General features: G+C 40.8%; 1 protein-coding gene across 7 annotated transcripts in view; it reads right to left on the bottom strand.

Annotated features, from left to right (window-relative positions):
* Positions 1-22,919, bottom strand: part of LOC122548881 (receptor-type tyrosine-protein phosphatase mu) — a 903,264-nt gene that overhangs the window by 310,701 nt on the left and 569,644 nt on the right. For all 7 annotated transcript variants that reach the window (XM_087986678.1, XM_087986679.1, XM_087986680.1 and 4 more), the window contains exons 10-11: positions 12,373-12,574; positions 6,598-6,700 (exon numbers count right to left, since the gene is read on the bottom strand). In XM_087986678.1, the coding sequence (XP_087842804.1) occupies positions 6,598-6,700; positions 12,373-12,574 (305 nt within the window). The remainder of the gene's footprint in view (positions 1-6,597; positions 6,701-12,372; positions 12,575-22,919) is intronic.

The following is a 22,919-nucleotide window of genomic DNA, read 5'->3' as shown; positions in this document are numbered from 1 at the left end:
TTGACAATCCCTAATCAGTCCTTCCCTTTCCAAATACATGTACATCCTGTCCCTCAGGATTCCCTCCAACAACTTACCCAACACTGCTGTTAGGCTCACTGGTCTATAGTTCCCTGGCTTGTCCTTACCACCTTTCTTAAACAGTGGCACCACGTTAGCCAACCTCCAGTCTTCCAGCACCTCACCTGTGACTATCGATGATACAAATATCTCAGCAAGGGGCCCAGCAATCACTTCCTTAGCTTCCCACAGAGTTCTAGGGTACGCCTGATCAGACCCTGGGGATTTATCCACTTTTAATGCATTTCAAAACATCCAGCACCTCGTCCTCTGTAATATGGACATTAATCATGATATCTCCATCTATTTCTCCACATTCTATATCTTCCATGTCCTTCTCCACAGTAAACACTGATGCAAAATACTTGTTTAGTATTTCACCCATCTCCAGTGGCCCCACACATAGGCTGGCTTGCTGATCTTTGAGGGGCCCAATTCTCTCCCTAATTACCCTTTTGTCCTTAATGTATTTGTAAAAACGCTTTGGATTATCCTTAACTCTATTTGCCAAAGCTATCTCATGTCCTCTTTTTGCCCTCCTGATTTCCCTATTAAGTATACTCCTACTGCATTAATACTCTTCTCAGGATTCAATCGATCTGTCCTGTCTGTACCTGACATATGCTTCCTTCTTTTTCTTAACCAAAACCTCAACGTGTTAAATAATAGGACCTTAGGAAGTACGGAATCCTAAGAGAATCACAGGGACCTTGCTGTGTCCATTCATAGATCCATAGTGAAGGCCACAGGACATGTACATTAGGTAGTTAGGAAGGAATATGGAATACTTACCTTCATTAGTCAATGCATTGAACACAAGAGTAGGTTAAGATGGAGCTGTAAAAGATGTGTATTCAGCCACAGTACAATCACCACATTATTAGAAGGATGTGATTGCACGAGAGAGGATGTGGAGGAGATCCACCATATTGCCTACATTGAAGTGTTTCAGCTATGAAGAGGGATTATTTTCCTAAAAACAGAGAAGGCCAAGTGGGAATCTGATTGAGGCGTACAAAATTACAAGTGACACAGGCAGGGTAGGTAGGAATAAACATTTCCCCTTTGTAGAGGGATCAATCAGCAGAGAGCATGGATTTAAGGTGAGGGACAGGAGGCTTATAGGAGATTTAAGGAAGAATATTTTCACCCAGAGATTGTGGGTGGTAGAGATGAGAACTATCTCATGAGTTATGAAATATTTAGAGGAACACTTGAAATGCCACAGCATACAGAGCTATGGACCAAGTGTTAGAAAATGAGACTGGACTAGATAGACGCTTAATGAACAGAGTGAGATGATGGACCGAATGACGTCTTTCCGTGTTGCAAAACTCTGTGACTACCTTTGACAGAACCAAATGAAGAAGCTTTTCATTCAAGCAATGTTAACATTTGAGCAAAACAGAGGCACATTGCTGCAGGACGAATGAGGGTTTTGCAAAACCAATGGCTCCAACACCCCAAGTTCATATGCAGAACCTGCAATCTCTTATGCAAATTGAGACTTGGTCGAAGATCACATGTGAGACGACATCAATCTGGGTTGCAAACTTGTCTTTGTTTCTTTGTTGAAATGACAGGGGAATCCATTATATGCTGCAATGCATTAAACATCAGCATCATTATAATGTGGTCCTTAATTGAGAGGCTCAGACACAAAAAGAAATGTTAAATCTAAAATTCATTCAGTGTTGAAGTTTCCACAACCCTGGAGAGTAGAGGATTCCAAAGATTCAGAATCCTTTGAGTGAAGAAATTTCTCACCTCAGTCCTGAATCCCCCAGATCCCCTAATCCTGCAACTGTACCCCATTGCTTTAGATTCTCCAGCCCAGGGAGCAATCTTTTAGTATCTACCTTGTCTAGATCCTTAAGAACCTTGTGTGTTTCAATGTAATTCCTCTAAGTTCAAAGGAGTATAAATTCAGTTTACTTAGTCTCTCATCACTGAATAATTCTTTCATTCCCAGGACTGATTTAGTGAACACTCGTTGTACTGTTGCCAAAGCAAGTATATCCATCAAAAAACATCCAGACAAAAATTACATACAGGTGTTTTCTTACCAAAGCCCTGTATGCTTGTGAAAATACTTATTTATTCTTGCACTGCAAGCACCTTGCAATGAACGGCAATAAACTTGCTACTTGCCTTCCAAATTGTTTGTTGTAACTAACTCCATGTTCCCTGTGCAAATAGTTGCAAATCTGTTGAAGGTTAATAATTACATTTCACGCCTTTGAAAAAAAAGTTCTGTTTTCCTATTCTTACGAGCAAAATGAATCAGCTCATATTTCCCCATATTTCACTTCATTGACTAACTTGCTGCCCACTCATTTAACAGAACTGTATTTCTTGCAATCTCCTTACATTCCTCTTGTGGTGCACCTTCAACCTAGCCTTGAATCGTCAATAAATTTAGATACATTGCTCTTTTTATGTAAGTCAACAATATGGATTATAAATACCTGAGGTCCCAGCACTGATCCTTCCAGCGCTTCTCAAGTCATATCCTGCCAACGTTAATGTGGAAAAAGTGAGGACTGCCAATGCTGGAGATCAGAGTTGAGAGTGTGGCGCTGGAAAAGCACAGTGGGTCAGTCAGTATCCGAGGATCAGGAGAATCGACGATTCAGGCATAAGCCCTGCATCACGAACAAGCCTCATGAACGGGTTATGCCTGAAACATTGATTCTCCTTGGATGCTGCCTGACCAGCTGTGCTTTTCCACAGCACCATACACTCAACTTTAATGTGGCCCATTTGTCCCTATTCTCTGCTTTTGTACATCAAGCAATCCTCCATCCATGCTCACGTGTCACTTGCAACTCTATAAACTCTTAAGCTTGTGTGGCTTGTTATCAAATGCCTTTTGATGTCACAAAATCCAATGGCATGGATAATAGTATATCTACCTAACATGGATCATATAGTTTTGTTTAAATTGGAGTCTGAATGGGGGAATGTCTCAGTGACACTTAGCCTTTCAGGCCAGACCTACTATGACTTGAATATGGGTCACAAGATGCCAAGGTGTGTATGTTTTAAAATTTTATTTCAGGCATCCTTAACGTCCAAAAGAAGGTGTGCTATTCTGGGCCACACAACAATGCTTTGGACCTCCCTTTTCTCGGATGTTTTTATGGCAAAGATAGATTTTTGAACAATAAGGGAATTTGGGGTGATGGTGACTGGGAATATAAGTCGACGAGAAAGATCAGCCATGATCTTATTGAATGGCAGAGCAAGCTCAAAGGGCCAGATGGCCTACTCCTGCTCCTAGTTCTTATGTTCCTCACCTGTCCCACTTGACGCAGCCTAGAGTTCCCACTGACTTGGCTGCTTTGGATGCCATGCTTCCTGACATCCAAATTGCAGCTCCAGGCCCAACCCAGGGATCTGGCCAACTTGATTCAGGCTGGGTTCTGAAAAACGAGATCTGGCACCGAGTGGACTTCTAAAACAAAAACCAAACAGTGCGAATGCTGGAAATCTGAAAGAATTACAAAGAATTCTGGAGGAACTCAATGGGTAATCCTGGGATATAAAGAACACAATCACCTTTGGGACTCATGTGCATCGTATTCAGTCCCTATCCAATACTACCCATCCTTTTTCTTTTAAAAACATGTCCATGATGTCATAGTGTATGCCCACAGTCCAAACATTCATGGCACCATCACCAAAAATATATTAAGATCAAGCAAAAGTCTTCTTTTGTGAATAAAGGTACAACTATATTTATATAAATATATACATTTATATAGTTGACTTCCTGCAAGAGAGATTGTTTTCTTGAAAGTTTTGTATGGCCTGGTCAGTTCATTTCATACCTTCAGAGACTGGGGAAATTGAGGTTACCCTGGGACTGACTAATTGTTCATGATGGTTAATCGGTGCACAACACTGGGTATCCAGTAACATAACAACTGATGCCTGTGCAATCTGGGGGCAGAATGCATTAAGGAAAAGATCCCCTGGATTAAGTCTACGTGTAACGTCAATTCTTTCCTGGTCAACATTTAGCAAGTTCCTGAGACATCATCAAAGTAATGACTGAAGTTTCAAGGAGATAGCCAGTGCCAATAATAGTTATGAGCAGGTTGCTAGGAGATGAGTGAGAGGAGTACATATTGATTTACAGACTAATTTACCTCCTTTCTGAGATGTGTGCATCTAACCCCTCACATGATACTTTCTGAAATAATTACAGCAATTTAAAAAAATGGCCTTAAGAGATAGTTAGAAAGCTGTGTGTGCCTGCATATTACTGGGAAGCTCAGGAAGCAAGCCGAGAAGGAATTTACAGAACTGGAGGAATTAATCATCGCCTATTCTCTACAGAATTTCAATGCCATTTGCTATTCAAATATCGACACAAGGAAAATCTTTGACAAGGTATAGACTTTAAAATGGACACACATTTCATTATTTAAATAGTAGCTGTCATCAACTAATGGTTGTGAGCAGAACAATAACATTAAGCAATATCTGTATCACTTGTTTTAGTCAGCACTAAATTATAACGTCTGAGAATTTCCAAATTTGCACATTTTATTGGTGAGCTCATATTTTACTCAACTAAGATCAGCAAATTCAAGAACTTTCTCAAAGCCTTGGGGGGGGGGGGGGGGGGGGGGGGTGCCAAAAATATGCAGTGTGGCAGCTACCAATTAGGTAATAGCATGGTGGCACGGTGGTTAGCACTGCTGCCTCACAATGCCATGAACCAAGGTTCAATTCTAATCTCAGGCGACTATACGTGTGGAGTTTGCACATTCTCCTCGTGTCTGCGTGGGTTTTCTCCGGGTGCTCTGGTTTCCTCCCACAGTCCGAAGATGTGCAAGTTAGGCAGATTCACCATGCTGAATTGCGAATACTGTCCGGGGGGAGGCTAGAGGGGTGAGCGATGGGAAGTGCAGGTTTACAGGGATGGGAGGGTAGTCTGGGTGGGAAGTTATTCAGAGGGTCGGTGTGAACCCGATGGGCCGAGTGGCCTCCTTCCACACTGTAGGCATTCTATAATAATAGTCGAGAGTGTGGTGCTGGGAAAGAACAGCAGGTCAGGCAGCATCCAAGGAACAGGAGAATCGACTTTGTGCAAAAGTCCTTCATCAAGAATGATAATAGTGCAATTTCAATCACAAGGGATTTTAAGCTGCAGATGTTTATTCCACAGCACTCAACCCAAAGAGACCAGCCGTCAGCTGATTGTCAGGCTGCTGATAAATGTCAGCTCTCCTAAATGGGTTACAAATGCCTGCAGCAAGTGGGCATTGTCAGCAAGGTCAGTATTTACTGTCAGCCCTTAACTTCCCCTTGAGAAGGGATTGCTGTGCCTCTTTCCAAACAAGTGAATGACTTGCTTGGCCATTTCAGAGAGAGGTTGAGTCAACTACATAGCTGTGAGCCTTGAGGCACCCATAGGCCAAGTAATTTTGGCAAATTTCCCACCTTGAAGGGCATCGGTGATCCGAATAGACTTTCAGGGGAATCTGATTATGATTCCAATTTCCCAAGGAGTCAAGGTCAGATTTGAACTAACTGTCCACAAAGTTGGCAGAGACCTCGTATCTGTCAATTATGCCTGCCCTGACTGAAGTTCCCATATCTCTCAACTGAATACAAAAAGAATTGACACTCCGAGGGGCATTAACTAACTGGAGGCAATACTTGAACTCAGAGAGTTTTCTGAGTGGGTGGCAGCTCTGCTGGGAATGGTGGCTACTACTGGGACTTTAAAAAAATTCCTTGTAATTCATTCACCGGGATAAGAGCATCACTGGCAGCATTTATTGCCTGTCCCTGATTGCTGAGAGGGCAATTGTGAGTCAACCACATTGCCATAGGTCTGGAGTCCCCTGTTGGTCAGAGAGGGTAAGGACAGCAGTTTCTTTCCCTAACGGACATTAGTGAACCTGATGTGAGGAGGTGCCTCCCCACCTTCCCACCCAAGAACAGCCTGGCTGGGCTTCCTGTAGTCCTTCAACTGCTCAAAGTTGAAGCTGGGGCATGGAAGGCAGCCTTTAAGTTGGTCATTAGGTGGAGAGTTTTTGAACTTTGAGAAAGCGCAGAGAATTTAACAGGCTGTCCATCAAGACCGACAGCATTCCCTCTCTGATGCACACCTCCCTTTCCCCAGACATGAATACCCACTGGACGGTGCCCATCAAATACATTACCTTAGCTCTGGAGATAGGGACACGTCCCTGGATTACTATTGTTACGTTTCTGTGGCCCATATTACAGACATCAAGCTTCAACATAAGACCTTTACCTTTGCAGGAATCCTTTGAGGCTGATTCAAAGCTTTGTCAAACTCCAGGACAAGTTACCCGACATGAACATGAAGCAGTTGATTCATGTCAAAAACACACACCGCAAGCATTCTGAGGCACTGCATTAATCAGATTAGCACGCTTGACAACATGTTATGAAATCTCTCGCCGCCCCCATCCCCGCCCAGTCCCCTTGTCCATATTGAAGATAAGAAACAAAGACAATTCCCAGTGAAAGATATCATCTCAATTAATCTACCTGACTGGGGCTCCTCTGCTCTGAGCAGGCTTCAGCAGAACAGTCACTGTGCTGTCAGTCTGGTTCAGTGGTGCGTCATAATCATATGCTGGCATGGATGGTGCTACAAAAGGTGACAACAAGAGCAATATATTGTTAGGTCTTTTTGCCATGCAATTTTCTCAAATACATAAATTAAAAGTACGTCATCTATATTTTAATTGTCTTCAACTTTACACAACACATTTACTATTAAATCTGAGGTAAAGCTGCACACAGTAACTCTGGAATCATTGTGCCATACCAATGATGGTAACTAGCTCTACCCGTGCAAATGTTAACATTTGTCTGTGCTGCCAGAATATCTGAGGCAGAAACAGATGGTAGATACATGCTCATTCACACCAAAGAAGCAGGGAAGCAGAAAACAACTGGAAACAATAAATTAAAACCTAATAGACAGAATGCCATGAATTGAAGATGGCTCCGTGGGGCTGGGCTTTGAAATATTCTAAAAGCTGTTAAAGTTCACAATTTTATCTGAATCTTCTGAGAATGCAGCAAATACTGAATGCTGGAGCCTTCTACTTGTTAGAATTCACGTTTGGGTAGATGACACATTAAACTTTAAGTGGAAGGGACTCCAATGGTCTGAAATTTGGTTGTAGTAATTTGTCACAACAGCAGCAAAAGGCATTCCATGCTAAATATTCACACTGTCAGGGAGCCCAAGCAACTGTTATTCTCGGTAACACACATCAGGCTAACTGTTATTATCTGTGACATATTTCAAGCTAATGGATATTCCCTGTCACGTGTTCCAGTTCAATGGTTATTCTTTGTAACACTCTGCAAAGCAGCTGTTATTCTGTGTAACATTCTGACAGTCCTCTGCTTTCCTGTATGAGATCTATGGTCTCTATTAATGTCCTAACAGAAGATTATCTGTGTTCAGCTACTAAAACAAAATAATGCAGTTGCTGGAAATCTAAAATAAAAACAAAAAGTGCCGGAGAAACTCAGCAGGTCTAGTTGCATCGACAGAGAGAGAAAGTAAGTTAATGTTTCGTCCAATATGACTCTTTCACAACATTTTTCTGTGTTCTTGCTTCTTTTCTATGAAAATGATGCTAGAGGGTTAGGAAGCATTACTGTAATATTCAGATTGCTTTTTTTAAATTAATTAAAACCAAAAGAACTGCGAATGCTGTAAATCTGAAACAAAACAGAAACTGCTGGAAAAGCTCAGAGTGAATGGGGCTCTGAGAAAGGCTTATGAGACTCGAAATGTTCACTTTGATTTCTCTCCACAGATGCTGCCAGACCTGCTGAGCTTTTCCAGCAATTTCTGTTTTAGTTGCTTTTTTTCTTAGTTTTGGCAAGTTAAGAAAAGCCATTTGACTAAATAAAAAATGTTAGATTGCAACAAATTCCTCACATAGAAGTATAAACTAGAGCAGGAGTAGGCCATTCAGCCCTTTGAGCCTGTTCCGCCATTTAATATGATCAAGCCTGATCTGCATCTCAATGCTTTATTTAAGGCAAAGTTGTATAATTAATCACTTATATAAAGTGATTTATGCTGTAAATAATGCATAACAGTGATGTGTACACCCCCTGCATTATGTTTCTATTACTTAGTGTGTTTTTATATTGATTATGTGGACCTCTTGATTATCCAGAATATTTGATCAACCAGCACACTCCTGGTCCCATAGGTGTCAGTAAATAAAACAGTGGGTTGCGCTTCGGTGGGTCGGTGTGGACTTGTTGGGCCGAAGGGCCTATTTCCACACTGTAAGTAATCTAATTTGATGTATTATAATAAAGTAACTGTACAATTCTTCATAAAAGGAACACATTATTACATCTCTGCACTTTAACACCTTCATCTTGTACAATTTCACCTGAAATCTTTCACCGGAGGATAGCTATCATTACAGCTTCCAGATTCTAAAACTTAATATGGATTCAAATTGCTTTACTGCAAGTGTCCAATAAAATCAGTGCAGCTATGTAAATGATTGGTTTATGCTATTATTTAAGAAACTTTCTAACTTGTATCATTTGTTTCACAAAAATATTTGCTGGAAAGAAGTTCAAGTAAAAATCAGATGTATTTTGTCAATTTGTTTTCTTTATACTGTACAGACCATTGAATGTTCTCACACCTCTCTTGATATACTGGGTAAGAGTCCATTGGGTTCAGGAGTCTGTGATTGAGACTTCCTTACTGTCTCCCTGTCAGTAATCTGTAGTAGCTTGCCCCATCAGTAAAGATGGTGTTGTAGTGCTAATATCACAGGCTTGTAAATTAAAGACCCACACTAATGTTCTGGCAATGCACATTCAAATCCCACTGCAGCAGCTAGTGGAATTTAAATATAATTAACAGAAGGAAATTGGAACTGAAAGCTTGTGTCTATAGCAGTCACCCTGAAATTAGCATTGATGGTCATTAAAAATCCTAACAGGTTCACCGATGTTGGTGAGGAAAGGAAATCTGCCATTCTTGCATGGTGCAGTGACTCCAGACAATCTAGCTGATTCTTAATCAAGCCTGAAACAGTCCAGCATTCCACTTTTCAAAACAATCATTCACAGGATGAGGATGTCACTGGCTGGACCAGCATTCATTACCTATCCCAAAGGCCAGTTAAGAGTCAACACATTGCTGTGTGTCTGGATTCACGTCAGCCAGACCAGGTCAGGATGCCAGGTAAAGGAGGAGAAAGTGAGGTCTGCAGACGCTGGATGCCAGGTAAAGGGCCTTAGTGAACTGGGTGGCTTTTCCTGATAATTCCATGGTCATCATTAGACTCTTAGTTCCAGTTTTCATTTAGACAAATTCAAATTCCACCATCAAGAACCCAAGTCTCTGAAACATCCCTGGGTCTCTGGACTAACAGGTCCAGTGATAATGCTACAAAGACATCACCTCCCCTAATTCAAGATTGGTTCAAGAAATAAATGCCATTCACAACCCATCAAAGAATATACAGGGCTTTGATTGGAAACATCTGTGCCATCATTAAATCTACTCTCCACTCACACACTCTTTCACAGTAGAAGTCACAGAGTAGAGATTTCAAGAGCAAACACTGATTTTTATTTCCCTCTCTCTGGAGTCTAATATTTCGACATAATCTATTTGGATGACCTGTGTGTTGAAGCCAATTTCAAGCCTGTCAAATTTGTTGGTAATGAAGAAATAGATTAAATCAGAGCTGAGGCAAAGGATTCACAACACAGTTTTGATTGGCTATGTAATTGCTCGGACATGTAGTAAATCAACTGTTTCACAGATAAAATGTAAAGACATTGCACAAAGATTGAAAAGAATTGCCGTGCATAAATCAGGATCAAGTATAGTAGTAGTTATGCTGCAGAATTAGTGTTCTTGATCTGGATTAATACCCTGATAAAATGAGTTTAAATAAACAGCATCGTTGGAGGCCATTCAGCCCATGTCTTGCCTGTGCTGGCTTTTTGAAAGAGTGGACTGCCGTCCACAGCAGTTTTGAGAAACTGAATTCAGTTTGATTCACAAATTGAAATTTCTCACACATTTGAGAGTCCATGATCAACACTTAAGCAGGAAGAATAGGAATTTCTATACAATGAAGTCACATCTTGCATTCTCTTCCTGAAAGCAGGTCTTGAGCTCAATGCCTACCGATGTTTCATCTTGAGCTGAAACAAAAACAGAAATTGCTGGAGAAACTCAGCAGGTCTAGCAGCATCTGTGGAGAGAAAACAGAGTCAATGTTTCAAATGCAGTTTTCTGAGAAGGGGTTACTGAACCCAAACTATTGACACTGATTTCTCCTGGAGATGCTGTCAGACTTGCTGAATTCCTCCAGCAATTTGTTTTTGTTTTAGATTTTTCCGCATCCACAATTCTTTGTTTTATTTCACCCTGAACTGTTTTCTTGGTAAATAGATGGAAGTGGTTTGAGAAGACAACTTCCCACCCCTTTCTCAATGGCACATAGGGATAGGCAGTAAATGCTTCATCAGCAATACCCACATCCCATGGATGACTGAAAGAGAAGCTTTTTCCAGCCATAGTTTGCCATTGCATTTCACACTTAGGTGCAGGGTGAGGAGGCCAATCCCAAGTCTACATGAACTGGAATGGCAACCTATCCACACTGTTGGTGTTATTCTGAACTACATGGCAGTCATGTAACCAACTGAACTAATGGACTCCAAATCCTATACAGTTAAATTCCTGAAAAAAATCCTTCACTCAGAAAATGCCCTCTCTTCTTACAGTGCCATTTGTACATGAGGTTTTTAATTCACGATGTCCATTTCATTTCAGTTGCATTACACTGTAATCTTTTGCTATAAATTCTGTATCTTATGACCTTATACTCCACAACCATCTGATGAAGGAGTGGCGCTCCGAAAGCTAGCGCTTCCAAATAAATCTGTTGGACTATAACCTGGCGTTGTGTGATTTTTAACCTTTAAATTCAGTGGTAGGTCTAGGGTCTCTCATAAACTGGGAAATGAATTTAATCTGCACAAAACTTTAACTTGAGTTTTCACATCTAACGTCATTAGGAAATTGTCAAATTTGACATTTTCTGCAGCATGTTTTGATTTGTCCTTCATCTTATAAATAAACAAAAATCACCGTGTATTTTAATTAGTAATATAACTAGTTTCAAATGCTGGTTCTTTGAACTCTTGTTGATGTCTACTTGTTATGATGAATTTTGAAAGCTAAGAATTTGGCTGTTAATGTTACTAGTGTGGCAATCCCAGTGTTAGAAAAAATTCCAGGTCAGGAACCTGGAAGCAAAAGTGGTGCAACATCTAAGTGATCTTCCCAGACGCAGCCTATTAAGACTCTGCCTTCAGAACAGCTGACCAATGGGGGATACACTAGTGACAGCTCGCTTAGTCAGTGGTGACTTGCTGCATTGTAACAATTCTGTGACTCAGACAGACATGGATGTGGGAAGAACAACTAGCAGTCACCATCAGAATGGTGTATGTTATGCTCCAAGTGGAGGGGGTGCTAGTAGTTAGAGGCATGCTGCTTATGCTGAAACCAGTGGACAAATCCCAATACTCACAAATATCAGACATATTCATCCATGAGGAATCATTGGACTCAAAATGTTTACCCTAGTTTCTTTCTCCACAGATGCTGAGTTTCTCTAACATTTTCTGTTTTCAATTCAGGCAGAAATTTCCTGTTGACCCTCCTCGTCCAACAAGCTTTCTTTTCAATTCTCCATTGTGTTTATCTAACATTGCCCTCTGGTAATCCATGGTATTTTCTTCAGTCAATTCTTATAGCAAAATCCACATTCTAACAATTGTCTGTGTAAAGACATTTATCGTGATTTGGAAACCGGATTCAATAGTGACTATGTAATATTTATAACTCCTAGTTTTGATTCCAGATGGGTGAAAAATATCACTTCTGTATGGTTCCAATTGCAATTCACTACACGATCGCACTTTGTTTCATTCACATTAGTTGCTTTCAAACACTCTAAGTACTTTGGAAGAAATCTGATTTAAATATTCATCATCTAGCCAAACATCTGAAGGTGAAAGAGCATTTATCTCTGCATTGGACTAAATGGTGAATTTTAATAACGCAGGGCTGTGTCGGTATCAGTTTTCCAAAGTGTGATGTGGTTTGAGACAGTTGGTTCTTTCCAAAAGACAATTTTGAGAAATAATCTTGAGTGTTTTCATACCCTCCTTCCAACGAAATAAATGAGTCTGACGTAATAAATAGTAAAAGATGCCTGCATTGGAAAACAATACCTGATATCTTTGTGGTAAACTGCTTGGTGACAGGGTGTCCATAACCTTTGACAGTGCTGGCACTGATAGTGAATGAATAGGTGGTCCCTGGGTACAAACCCACAAATAGATGGTGGGTCTCATTTCCCAGCTTGAACACTCGGCCACTTTGGTTCGATAAGTCAATCTCAGGATCAAAGGAACCAATGCCATTGTAGGAAACCTGTTTGGAGAGTTGAAAGAAAAACAAAGTGAGAAAAAGGCTGTGCAGATTGAAAGAGATTGCATGATTATCCAGTAAACCCTTGTGATTTATGCACTGTCAAGTTTTCGATATTGCGTTTTTGCAAAACCTGGATTCTGATGTATAGAATGTCGGGTAAGGCAATAAGTCCCAGAGCATTATTACAAATACATATTCAGAACCTTTTTTTTTGATAGGTACGCAGTTCAACTTTTTTTTTCCTTTAATAACCTAGTGATTATTTGATGTTACAGAGTCAAATTCCTAATGTGTTTTTTATTCTTCTTCCAGACTGAGGATGTAGGTAAAATGATGACCAGCAGAGGTCATTTTATCAATCAGGGCAGTAAGTGGTTGGTTTAACAGCTATTCATGTGCAAATAATGAGCAAGTCATGTGAAACTGATCTTCTCTGAGCCGTTTGCAGTTGTGGAAGAAATCTCTATCGTCACAATAACAAAGGCATTCCGTACAGAACAGATTAGCTGCACACCTACAGAGCAGGAGAACTGAACACAGCCTTATGAAAACCAAGATTTGGAGATGCCGGTGTTGGACTGGGATGTACAAAGTTAAAAGTCATACAATACTAGGTTATAGTCCAACAGATTTAATTGGAAGTATTAGTCTTCGGAGCCCCGCTCCTTCATCAGGTGGTTGTGGAGGACACAGTCATAAGACATAGAATTTATAGAAATTTGTGAAAGAGCACTTCTCCCCCAGGTTATCACCAATCCTGAACAGGCCATGCTGATGGTAAGCTTGGTTAAAGGGGGCCATTGGAGTCTTGGCAAAATGTCTTTCATTTCATCAGGTTTATTTTCTTTTCCATGCTGAACTTGAAGATCTTCAGGGTAATTTTATCAAAGGTGGGTGGAGATGTCACACTTTCTTTGCAGCATTATCCATGGTCGACATGGCCTCTATTATTCTTTTCTTACAACCACAGAAATTTTCAGCATTGAAAGAGGCCCTTTGGCCCATTGTCCCTGTGCTTTTCATCGAACATCCATCTATTCTGATCTCATTTTCCAGCCCAAAGTTTTGTATGCTCTGGCATTTCAATACTTCTTCATAGGTCTTCCCACCTCTTCCACTCTTTTAGACAATGTGTTCCAGATATCCATAATCTTCTGATGAAACAACCTTTCCTCTGAACCTCATGACCCTTACCTTAAGTCTGTGATCCCTGGTCATTGATTCATCTACTAAGGAGAAATGTTTTTCTCTATCCACCCTATCTAACATCTTTACATCTTAGTATGCATCAATCAGATCCCCCCTCAGCCTTTTCTGTCCTTAAGGAAACAATCCCTGCCTATCAGAGGGTTAGATAGGGTGGACAGGGAGAGCCATTTTCCAAGTATGGTGACGGCGAGAATGAGGGGCATAGCTTTAAATTGAGGGGTGATAGATATAGGACAGATGTCAGAGGTAGTTTCTTTACTCAGAGAGTAGTAAGGATATGGAATGCTTTGTCTGCAACAGTAGTAGATTCACCAACTTTAAATACATTTAAGTCATCATTGGACAAGTATATGGATATACATGGAATAGTGTCGGTTAGATGGGCTTCAGATTAAATTGACAGGTCGGCGCAACATCGAGGGCCGAAGGGCCTGTACTGCGCTGTAATGTTCTATGTTCTATATCCAGTTTCTCTTTAGAGCTGATTTGCTACAACCCAGACAACATCCTGGTGAAGATTCTCTGCAACATCTGTAGTGCAATCAAATCCTTCCTATAGTGTGGTGACCAGAAGTGTACACAGTGCCTGAACAGTAGCCTATTAACTTTGAATACAGCTCCATCATATCTTTGAAAGTTGCCACCCAGGTAAATAGTGCGGTGAAGAAGGCATATGGCGTACTGGCTTTTATTGGTAGAGGAATTGAGTTCCGGAGTACTGAGGTCATGTTGCAGTTGTATAAGACTCTGGTGCGGCCGTATCTGGAGTATTGTGTGCAGTTTTGGTCGCCATACTATAGGAAGGATGTGGAGGCACTGGAACGGGTGCAAAGGAGGTTTACCAGGATGTTGCCTGGTATGGTAGAAAGATCGTATGAGGAAAGGCTGAGGCACTTGGGGTTGTTTTCATTGGAGAAAAGAAGGTTTAGGGGTGACTTGATAGAGGTGTATAAGATGATTAGGGGTTTAGATAGGGTTGACAGTGAGAATCTTTTTCCACGTATGGAGTCAGCTATTACAAGGGGGCATAGCTTTAAATTAAGGGGAGGTAGGTATAGGACAGATGTTAGGGGTAGGTTCTTTACTCAGCGAGTCGTGAGTTCATGGAATGCCCTGCCAGTAGCAGTGGTGGACTCTCCCTCATTATGGGCATTTAAGCGGGCATTGGATAGGCATATGGAGGATAGTGGGCTAGTGTAGGTTAGGTGGGCTTGGATCAGCGCAACATCGAGGGCCGAAGGGCCTGTACTGCGCTGTATTCTTCTATGTTCTATGTTCTATAACTTCCTTGCTCTTGTATTCAAATGTTTAACTAATAAAGGCAAATATCCCATTTCTCTTCTTAATCACATTATTTAGTTTTTTTGCTACCTTCACCAATCTGTTGACATGAATACCAAGGTTCCTCTGCACCTCTGTCTTCCTAGGGTCTTATATGTACTCCTTTGCCCTGTTCATCCTTCCAAAATTCATCATCCCACGCTTTTCAGCATTTAGCTCAGCCCATCTGCATCATTCACTAGTCTAAAATTATTTACCACACCACCAACTTTTGCACCATCTATCATTTTGTCGTATAAGCATTTCCCAGGTGCATGTTATTCTTGACAGTAATGGTCACCTTTCATGTGTAAGTCCATCAGGGCACCATCAGCAGAATGGACAGCACCACGGCTGTCCCTGCTGCTATTCCTATCCTATATAAAATCCTGCTGGTCTTTATGGCTCAGTGCTACCTTTTGGAGAATCAACTGATTTTAACAACAAGGTATTGTTCTCTAACACCTGGTATGTTTCAGGATGCTTCTCAGGAGCATGGTAAGTCATAGAAGGAAATGCATGGTCAGATGACCAACATGCCCACGCCATAGTCATGGCTTTGAAAACGTGACTTCAAGGAGGAGTGAGTTAGAGCCCAATACAGTAACATATCTGACCTTGATTTTTTTTAATCTCTTTTGGACCTCTCTGAGGGCATTTGTTGTTTTCAGTACAGATTCCAGAATCTGCAGTAATTTGTTCCCACCTATTCCAGTTTCTTGGCTACAAGACATGCATGTGCCGTAGAGAGTTCTGTGATACTAAAACTGTGTTGTACAGTATGGACTGTGGTTGGTGTGATCAACAGTTGAACACAGATTCAGGACTAAGGGAAAAAAGCATTAATGATTAATGAACCAGTCATCAAAGAGATTATTCCATATTGGTTCAGGGATTGAATCTGAACACAAATGACCCACAGAGCTGGGACTATTCCTCAAAGCCAGCTTTAACTTCGGCTTGACACCAATCACTAATATTCAAGGTTGAAATAGAAAGTAAAGAGACAAGCCATACACACAATCAGCATGGAATAGTTAAAACATATGCCTGGGCTTTGTTCTTGAATGTTAATAATACTATGTTTTTCACTGTTGAATATTTACCAGGGAAAACTGATGCCTTTATTACGAGAACTGGCATGGACAAAATTTGGGAAGTAGCCCAGCATAGTCAGGAAGTTCTATTCAGACACAGCATAGCTGGTATGTCTTCACTAAAGCTCTCAGGGTCATCACTTTTCTAGATAATGTTAATTTAACTTCTTCACACTCTCAGATTCAATAACTCCTTCCAACTAATTCCTTTGAATAAGCCATCTGAAGTCATCATTTAATATCAAAGAATTCGAAGATCAACAGAGTGAAAAATGACAATTAACATTACGGAGCTCTTTTCAGCTAAATCATTAAATGGTGAAACTCCTTCTTCAACGTAGTAAGAATTCAAATGCCCTGCTATGTTAATAATCAAATGTACCATTCAGAAAATGTCTTAGATTCAATTTCTATCTGTGTTGAATTAATTAATAAGGGAACTGATGAAACTAATTTTAACATGGTTCTCAGTTGCAAGAGTTGCCTGTATATTATGAATGTATAGTCAACACCACTCCCGACATATATAAACAATATTCCTGTTCAGAAGAGTCATATTGCACAGAAACAGACCCTTTGGTCTAACCACAACACACCAAGCGTAATCCCAAACTAAACTAGTCCCACCTGCCTGGACTTGCCCATATCCCTCCAATGTTTCTTATTTGTGTACTTATGTAAATGTTTTTAATTGTTGTAATTGTACTTGCATCCCGCACTTTCTCTGGGAGTTCATTCCACACATGAACCACTCTCCATGTAAAAAAAATGCCCCTCATGTCTTTTTTAAATCTTTCTCCTCTCACCTTAAAAATATGGCCCTAGTCTTGAAATCTCTCACCCTAGTGAAAAGACACCCGCCATTCACCTTAGCCATGCCCCTCATTATTTTACAAACCTCGATAAGGTCACTCCTCAACTTCCTATGTTCCAGTGAAAATAGTCCCAGCCTATCCAGCATCTCCCCATAACGCAAACCCTCCATCCCCAGCAACATGCTGGTAAATCTCTTCTGAGCCCTCTCCAGTTGAGTATTATCCTTCCTATCATAGCGCAACCAGAACTGGACACAAGAAAAGGCCTCATCAACATCTTTTACAACCTCAACATAAAGCCCCACTCTTATATTCAAAGCTCTGAGCAATGAAGGCAACCATGATAAATGTCTTCTTAACCACTGTATCTATATGTGATGGAAACTTCAAAGCATTTTTTACCTGAATCTCTAGGTCTCTCTGTTCTACAACACTGCCCAGGCCCAACTTTTAATTGTACAAGTCCTGCCCTTATTTGCTTTACCAAAATACAATCTGTCACATTTATCTAAATTAAATTCCATCAGCCCATTGATCCAATTGATCAAGATCTCATTGTAATCTTAGATAACGTTCTTCACTGTCCACTGTCCACTATACCAACAAGGCATACTTACTAACCATGCCTTGATAACCAGTATGTGGATGCTATGTGTGAATATAATGATGATTGAAGTGTAATAGGTTTTAAAGGTACATTCTTTACTTTTCATTCAAAGGACAGAAGCATAACTGGCTTCACCAGAATTTCTTGGAACCCAAACCTGCCCTTGGGGAGGTGGTGTAAGCTGCCTTCTTGAACCACTGCAGTCAGTTTGGTGTGGGTTGACCCACAAAGCTGTTCGGGAGGGAGGTCCAGAACTTTGAACCGGTGACACTGAGGAATGAAGATATATTTCCAAATCTGGATGGTGAGTGGTTTGGAAGGGAATTTGCAGCTGGTGGTGTTCCCATGTATTCCTCTGACCTTCTAGATGATAATGATTATGGCCTGGATGTTGTTGTCTAAGGAACCGCAGTCATTTCTGCAATGCTTCTTGTGGAGGGTACACTCTGCTGTTCCTAAGTATCGACGATGGAGGGAGCAGATGTTTGTGGACGTAGGGTTTATTGCTACCAGATAGATAAAAGTCAGTTAAATTCCAGTCAGTTGGTTAACTCTTAATTGTGATGCTGACAGAGGCTGTCATCATTGTAGTTTCAAATTGACGTTTTAGCAATTTGTGCCAAAGTTAAATTACGTAGTTTGTTTTATTTTAAGCCAAAATTTAGATTAATTTCAGTCTTCAAATATAGATGTTGAGTCTTTTTTTAAAAATAGACGGAGCAGAGGAAGGAAAGGAGATGACGAGGAGTGAGCCCCACCCAGGATTGAATAAAGTACTGCAAAAGTGTGCTTCTTGTTTTGCCAGTTTTTAGATTCTGTGAAGGAATTGAAAGATTACAGCTGGAATTGTGTAGGAATGCTTATAATTTGGTTTGTGCATATGATGCTGGTATCAAGTTTGTGCTGGTATTGTGGAGGTTTTAATCTTGTTACTTCAAATTCAATGTGAGTTTTTATTTGTAAGGATCACAAGAGACTACCTCACCTCGCTCTATCCGACCTCACCAGGAGCTGCTTGTTTCCAATCACCTTCATTGGAAACAGTTCATTTTAGATTCAAGATTTCTTTCCACATGAGGGAAACCTATTCACTCACTCCTTCACTAAGAAGCTATGGGTGTCCCCTCAGCATGTTGGTCTCTTGAATGGTTTGTGGAATCTGTGGGTGGAACCTTCTCCTCTCAGACGCTTCTCAGGTGCCAGGAGTATGTGATGACCTCAATAGCGATGGTGTCCATGGTCTGCCTGTGTGTGCAACTTCTTCCTGGAGCCTTCCAGCCACCAACACTGGGAGCTAAGGCCCATGAGACTGCCCATTGATGTGGGTAGCTGGCAGCTCCACAGTGGGAGGAAGGCATTGTTATAGTAGCTGCCGAACCATAAGGATTCCCAGGGTGCACGTGCCCTGTGAATATGTAGTTAACTGTTCAAATTCAATGTGACCACAGCTGCCAGGTCACCAACACTGAAAGGCAAATCTCTCCCTCCATTTATCCCAGCATCACCCAACCTGCTGCTAAGAAGCTGCCCTTCCGACAGCTGCCAACGTTCAATTGCAGAGGGGGTTAGCTCAATTGGCTGGATGGCTGGTTTGAAATGCAGGCTGATGCCAACAGCATGGGTTCGATCTCTACGTTGGCTAAGATCACTCTGAATGTCTTACTTTCACAACCTTTCCAGTCACCTGAGACATGGTGACCCTACAATTAAGCTTACCACCTGTTGAATTTCCCTCATGAGAAAGCAGGACAACAGCAACATTATTTAGGAAATCATTCTTGGTATTATTTTCGGTCAGAAAACTATTCAGTCTTATTTTACCAATCTGCAACAGTGCCCTCTTCGCTCTTCAAATGGAGACTTATACAGTTAAGATTTCAATCAGTAACTAGTGATCTATATAATCTATATGATTCCCCTATTTTTAAGTCTGAGAAAGCCATCACTCTGACCTATTGCGACCTTCTTGTACATGGCCCCAGGGTTTTGATATTTCCCATGTGTGTGTGTGTAGGAGCCTTGTAGGATATGTGGGAGTGTGCTGACTACTGCCCAGTTCGTAGCTCGAGTTGGTAACATCCAGCCAGGCACCCCAGGGAATCAGGTTTAGCCCACAGTCAATAAAATGTCAACTTGAGACTTTGTGCTGACATATGTCAGATGCATTTCAAATGAACCAGCCCTAAACAATAATCTGACCAGAGTTTGAGACAATCAGCCTTATTACATGCTGTAAAACTGTGGAAGATTCCAGAGAGATTTAAAATGTGCCCTCGGCTTCTGAACAAATATAAAACTCGTCCTAACACAGTGGTTTATGGCTTTGTCCTTCGCTGTGAGGACCTGAAATCGATCAATGTCAGACTTGTGGGATGAAACATTTCCCATGTCATTCACAGCAGCGAGGACACCGTGTGAAATAAATGGGACAGTTTTAATATGGTTTCTGGTGAACGCAAATGTACAGCATGTAAACATAATTCATAAGGAAGTCAGTCGCCTATCAAGGACAGCTGGTTTAGTGAGATTATTTTTTATTCATTCATGGGATGTGGGCATTGCTGGCTGAGCCATCATTTATTGCCCATCCCTAATTGCCCCTGAATTATAACAGTTTGCCATTTCAGAGGGCAGTTAAGAGTCAATCACATCAAAGGATAGCAGATTTCCTTCCCTCAAGAAGTTGAGGAGTTGGATAATCAGGACATTGGTGAGGCCTCTTCTGGGATTCTGTACCCTGCTCTGGTTGCCCTGTTAAAGGAAGGATATGATTAAGGTAGTCAGGGCTCAGAAGAGATCTGCCAGGATGTTGCCGGGCATTGAAGGTTTCAGTTATAAAGAAAGGCTGGACAGGCTAGGATCTTTTTTCACTGGAGTGTAGGAGATTTGAGAGGTGACCTTATGGAGGTTTACGAAATCATGAAGGGTCTAGATAGGGTTAATGGTGGATGTCTTTTCCCTAGGATGGGGAATTTCAAAACTAGGGGGCACGTTTTTAAAATAAGAGGAGAGAGATTTAAAAAAGACATAAGGGGAGAATGTTTTACATAGAGGGTGGTTGTTGTGGTTCTGTTCGCCGAGATGGGAATTTGTGTTGCAGACGTTTCATCCCCTGTCTAGGCGACATCATCAGTGCTTGGGAGCCTCCTGTGAAGCGCTTCTGTGATCTTTCCTCCGGCATTTGTAGTGGTTTGAATCTACCGCTTCGGTTGTCAGTTCCAGCTGTCCGTTGCAGTGGTCGGTATATTGGGTCCAGGTCGATGTGCTTATTGATTGAATCTGTGGATGAGTGCCATGCCTCTAGGAATTCCCTAGCTGTTCTCTGTTTGGCTTGTCGTATAATAGTTGTGTTGTCCCAGTCAATTTCTTGTTGCTTTGTGGTGAATTCTCCATTAGGTGTTCTCTGTACCATCACGTCTAGACGTCCACATAATCCATAATGACTTATTTAACACACACATAGTCTATGGGGTAAATTTGCATTTGCAGAATTGTATTTGCAGATACATCCATTTTTGCTCAAAACACGCATAACCTGCAGGCAGTCAATCCATATAACATTCTATTAATTCCTTCTTTGGAAATAGAACCAGTCTGACTCAAGATTGGGATGCAGACAGACTCTAACCTGACACTTTTAATACATTGTCTAAGCTGAGATGTTACCTTTTTTGATAAAACCTTAAGTTATCTTGAAAATGTGACTTAAAAGAAGTTCTAATATTTACGTATTAATGAACTGAAACCTGCAACCCCTTTTAAAAGATGAAAGACTGAACAACAATCAAGGTTTGTTCAAGGTAGTGTTTTAATTGGATGACAGTGTGATCTTTTCCTATAAATTCTGTGCCCTACGATCCTGCCCCACTAGTTACCTGATGAAGGAGCAGTGCTGTGAAAGCTAGTGCATCCAAATAAACCTGTTGGACTATAACCTGGTACTGTGTGATTTTTGTATTTAAAGTGGTCTATTTAAGTGAGGCCAGGACTTGAAGGGGCTGCTCCTCAGCATAAAATTTCACAGTCTGACAATGTTGCTTTTCTGAAACAAAATGGTAGTCATGGTGCGGAGGTGCCGGTGCTGGACTGGGGTGGACAAAATTAAAAATGACACAACACCAGGTTATGGTCCAACAGGTTTATTTGAAAGTACAAGCTATCGGAGCTCTGCTCCTTCATCAGGTACCCACCTGACAGAGGAGCGCTCCAAAAACTTTCAAATAAATGTGTTGGACTACAATCTGGTGTTGTGTGATTTTTAACTTTAAACAAAATGGACAGAGCAAGCAGGCTTATCTTGGTGAAACCTGTAATCTGTAGATCTAGAACACAAGATTGCTTCAAGCGTATTCTCTGCCTGTTTACTTATATTCAATGACCTGCAAAATGCCTGCGTGACCTTAAGACATAGGAGCAGAATTTGGCCATTCAGCCCATTAAGTCTACCCCACCATTTGATCATGGCTGAAATGTTTCTCAACCACATTCTTCTGCCTTCTTTCCATAATCCTTGATCCCCTTACTAATCAAAAGCCTATCTTTTTCTGTCTTAACCACACTCAGTAACTTGGCTTCCATCACCCTCAGCAGCAATGCATTTCACAGATTCATCACCCTCTGGCTGAAGCATGGAGTACATAGTGTCACTGTTGGAAGGGTGCCACTTATAAAATGGTATTCTGTTTATATAAACTTAAATTATTATTTTCAGGTCAATGAACAGCCTGTTAGATAGGTCAATTATGCGGATGTTCTCTTTCAATACCCACTTTGCTAATGAAAGTATTAATGAACCATTGGACACTATATGCTCTGATTGTGTTTTTACCCAAGTAATTATTAACCTTTAAACATCTCAAATTATGTGGGAACTTGCAGAGGATTACTCTAATCTTTAAAACAGTTTAGCTTTGCACAAATTAAAGTGAATTCAAACTAATAACCATCAGATTAAATCTAGGAAATGGTTGGAATTAATTATCTTGGGAAGGTCATTACAGTACATATCATTTTCATATTCCAGTGTTTCCAGAGACAGCATCATTTGACCCTGGAAAGACCAATATATACAATACTGTACATATTTACAGTTAATGGTTACTTCCATCAACACTTGATTTCTATTAAGAGAAGCATCTAAGGTCATAGTCCTTCAAGTTTGTTCCACCATTCATGAAAATCATTTCTGATCTGAATCTTAACTCAACTGATCTACTTTGGTTGTATTAGTCTCATTAAAATTATTCAGTCCCAGTTTCATATTTTCGTTTGACCTGACACCAACAGCTTTTTGGGAG

The sequence above is a fragment of the Chiloscyllium plagiosum genome, unplaced genomic scaffold, assembly GCF_037043375.1.
Source record: "Chiloscyllium plagiosum isolate Xiang-an unplaced genomic scaffold, Cpla_swu_hap1 HiC_scaffold_4, whole genome shotgun sequence".
In the NCBI taxonomy this organism is placed as follows: domain Eukaryota; kingdom Metazoa; phylum Chordata; class Chondrichthyes; order Orectolobiformes; family Hemiscylliidae; genus Chiloscyllium; species Chiloscyllium plagiosum.
Note: the sequence above shows the minus strand (reverse complement) of the source record. Positions and strands in the feature narration are given on the sequence as shown.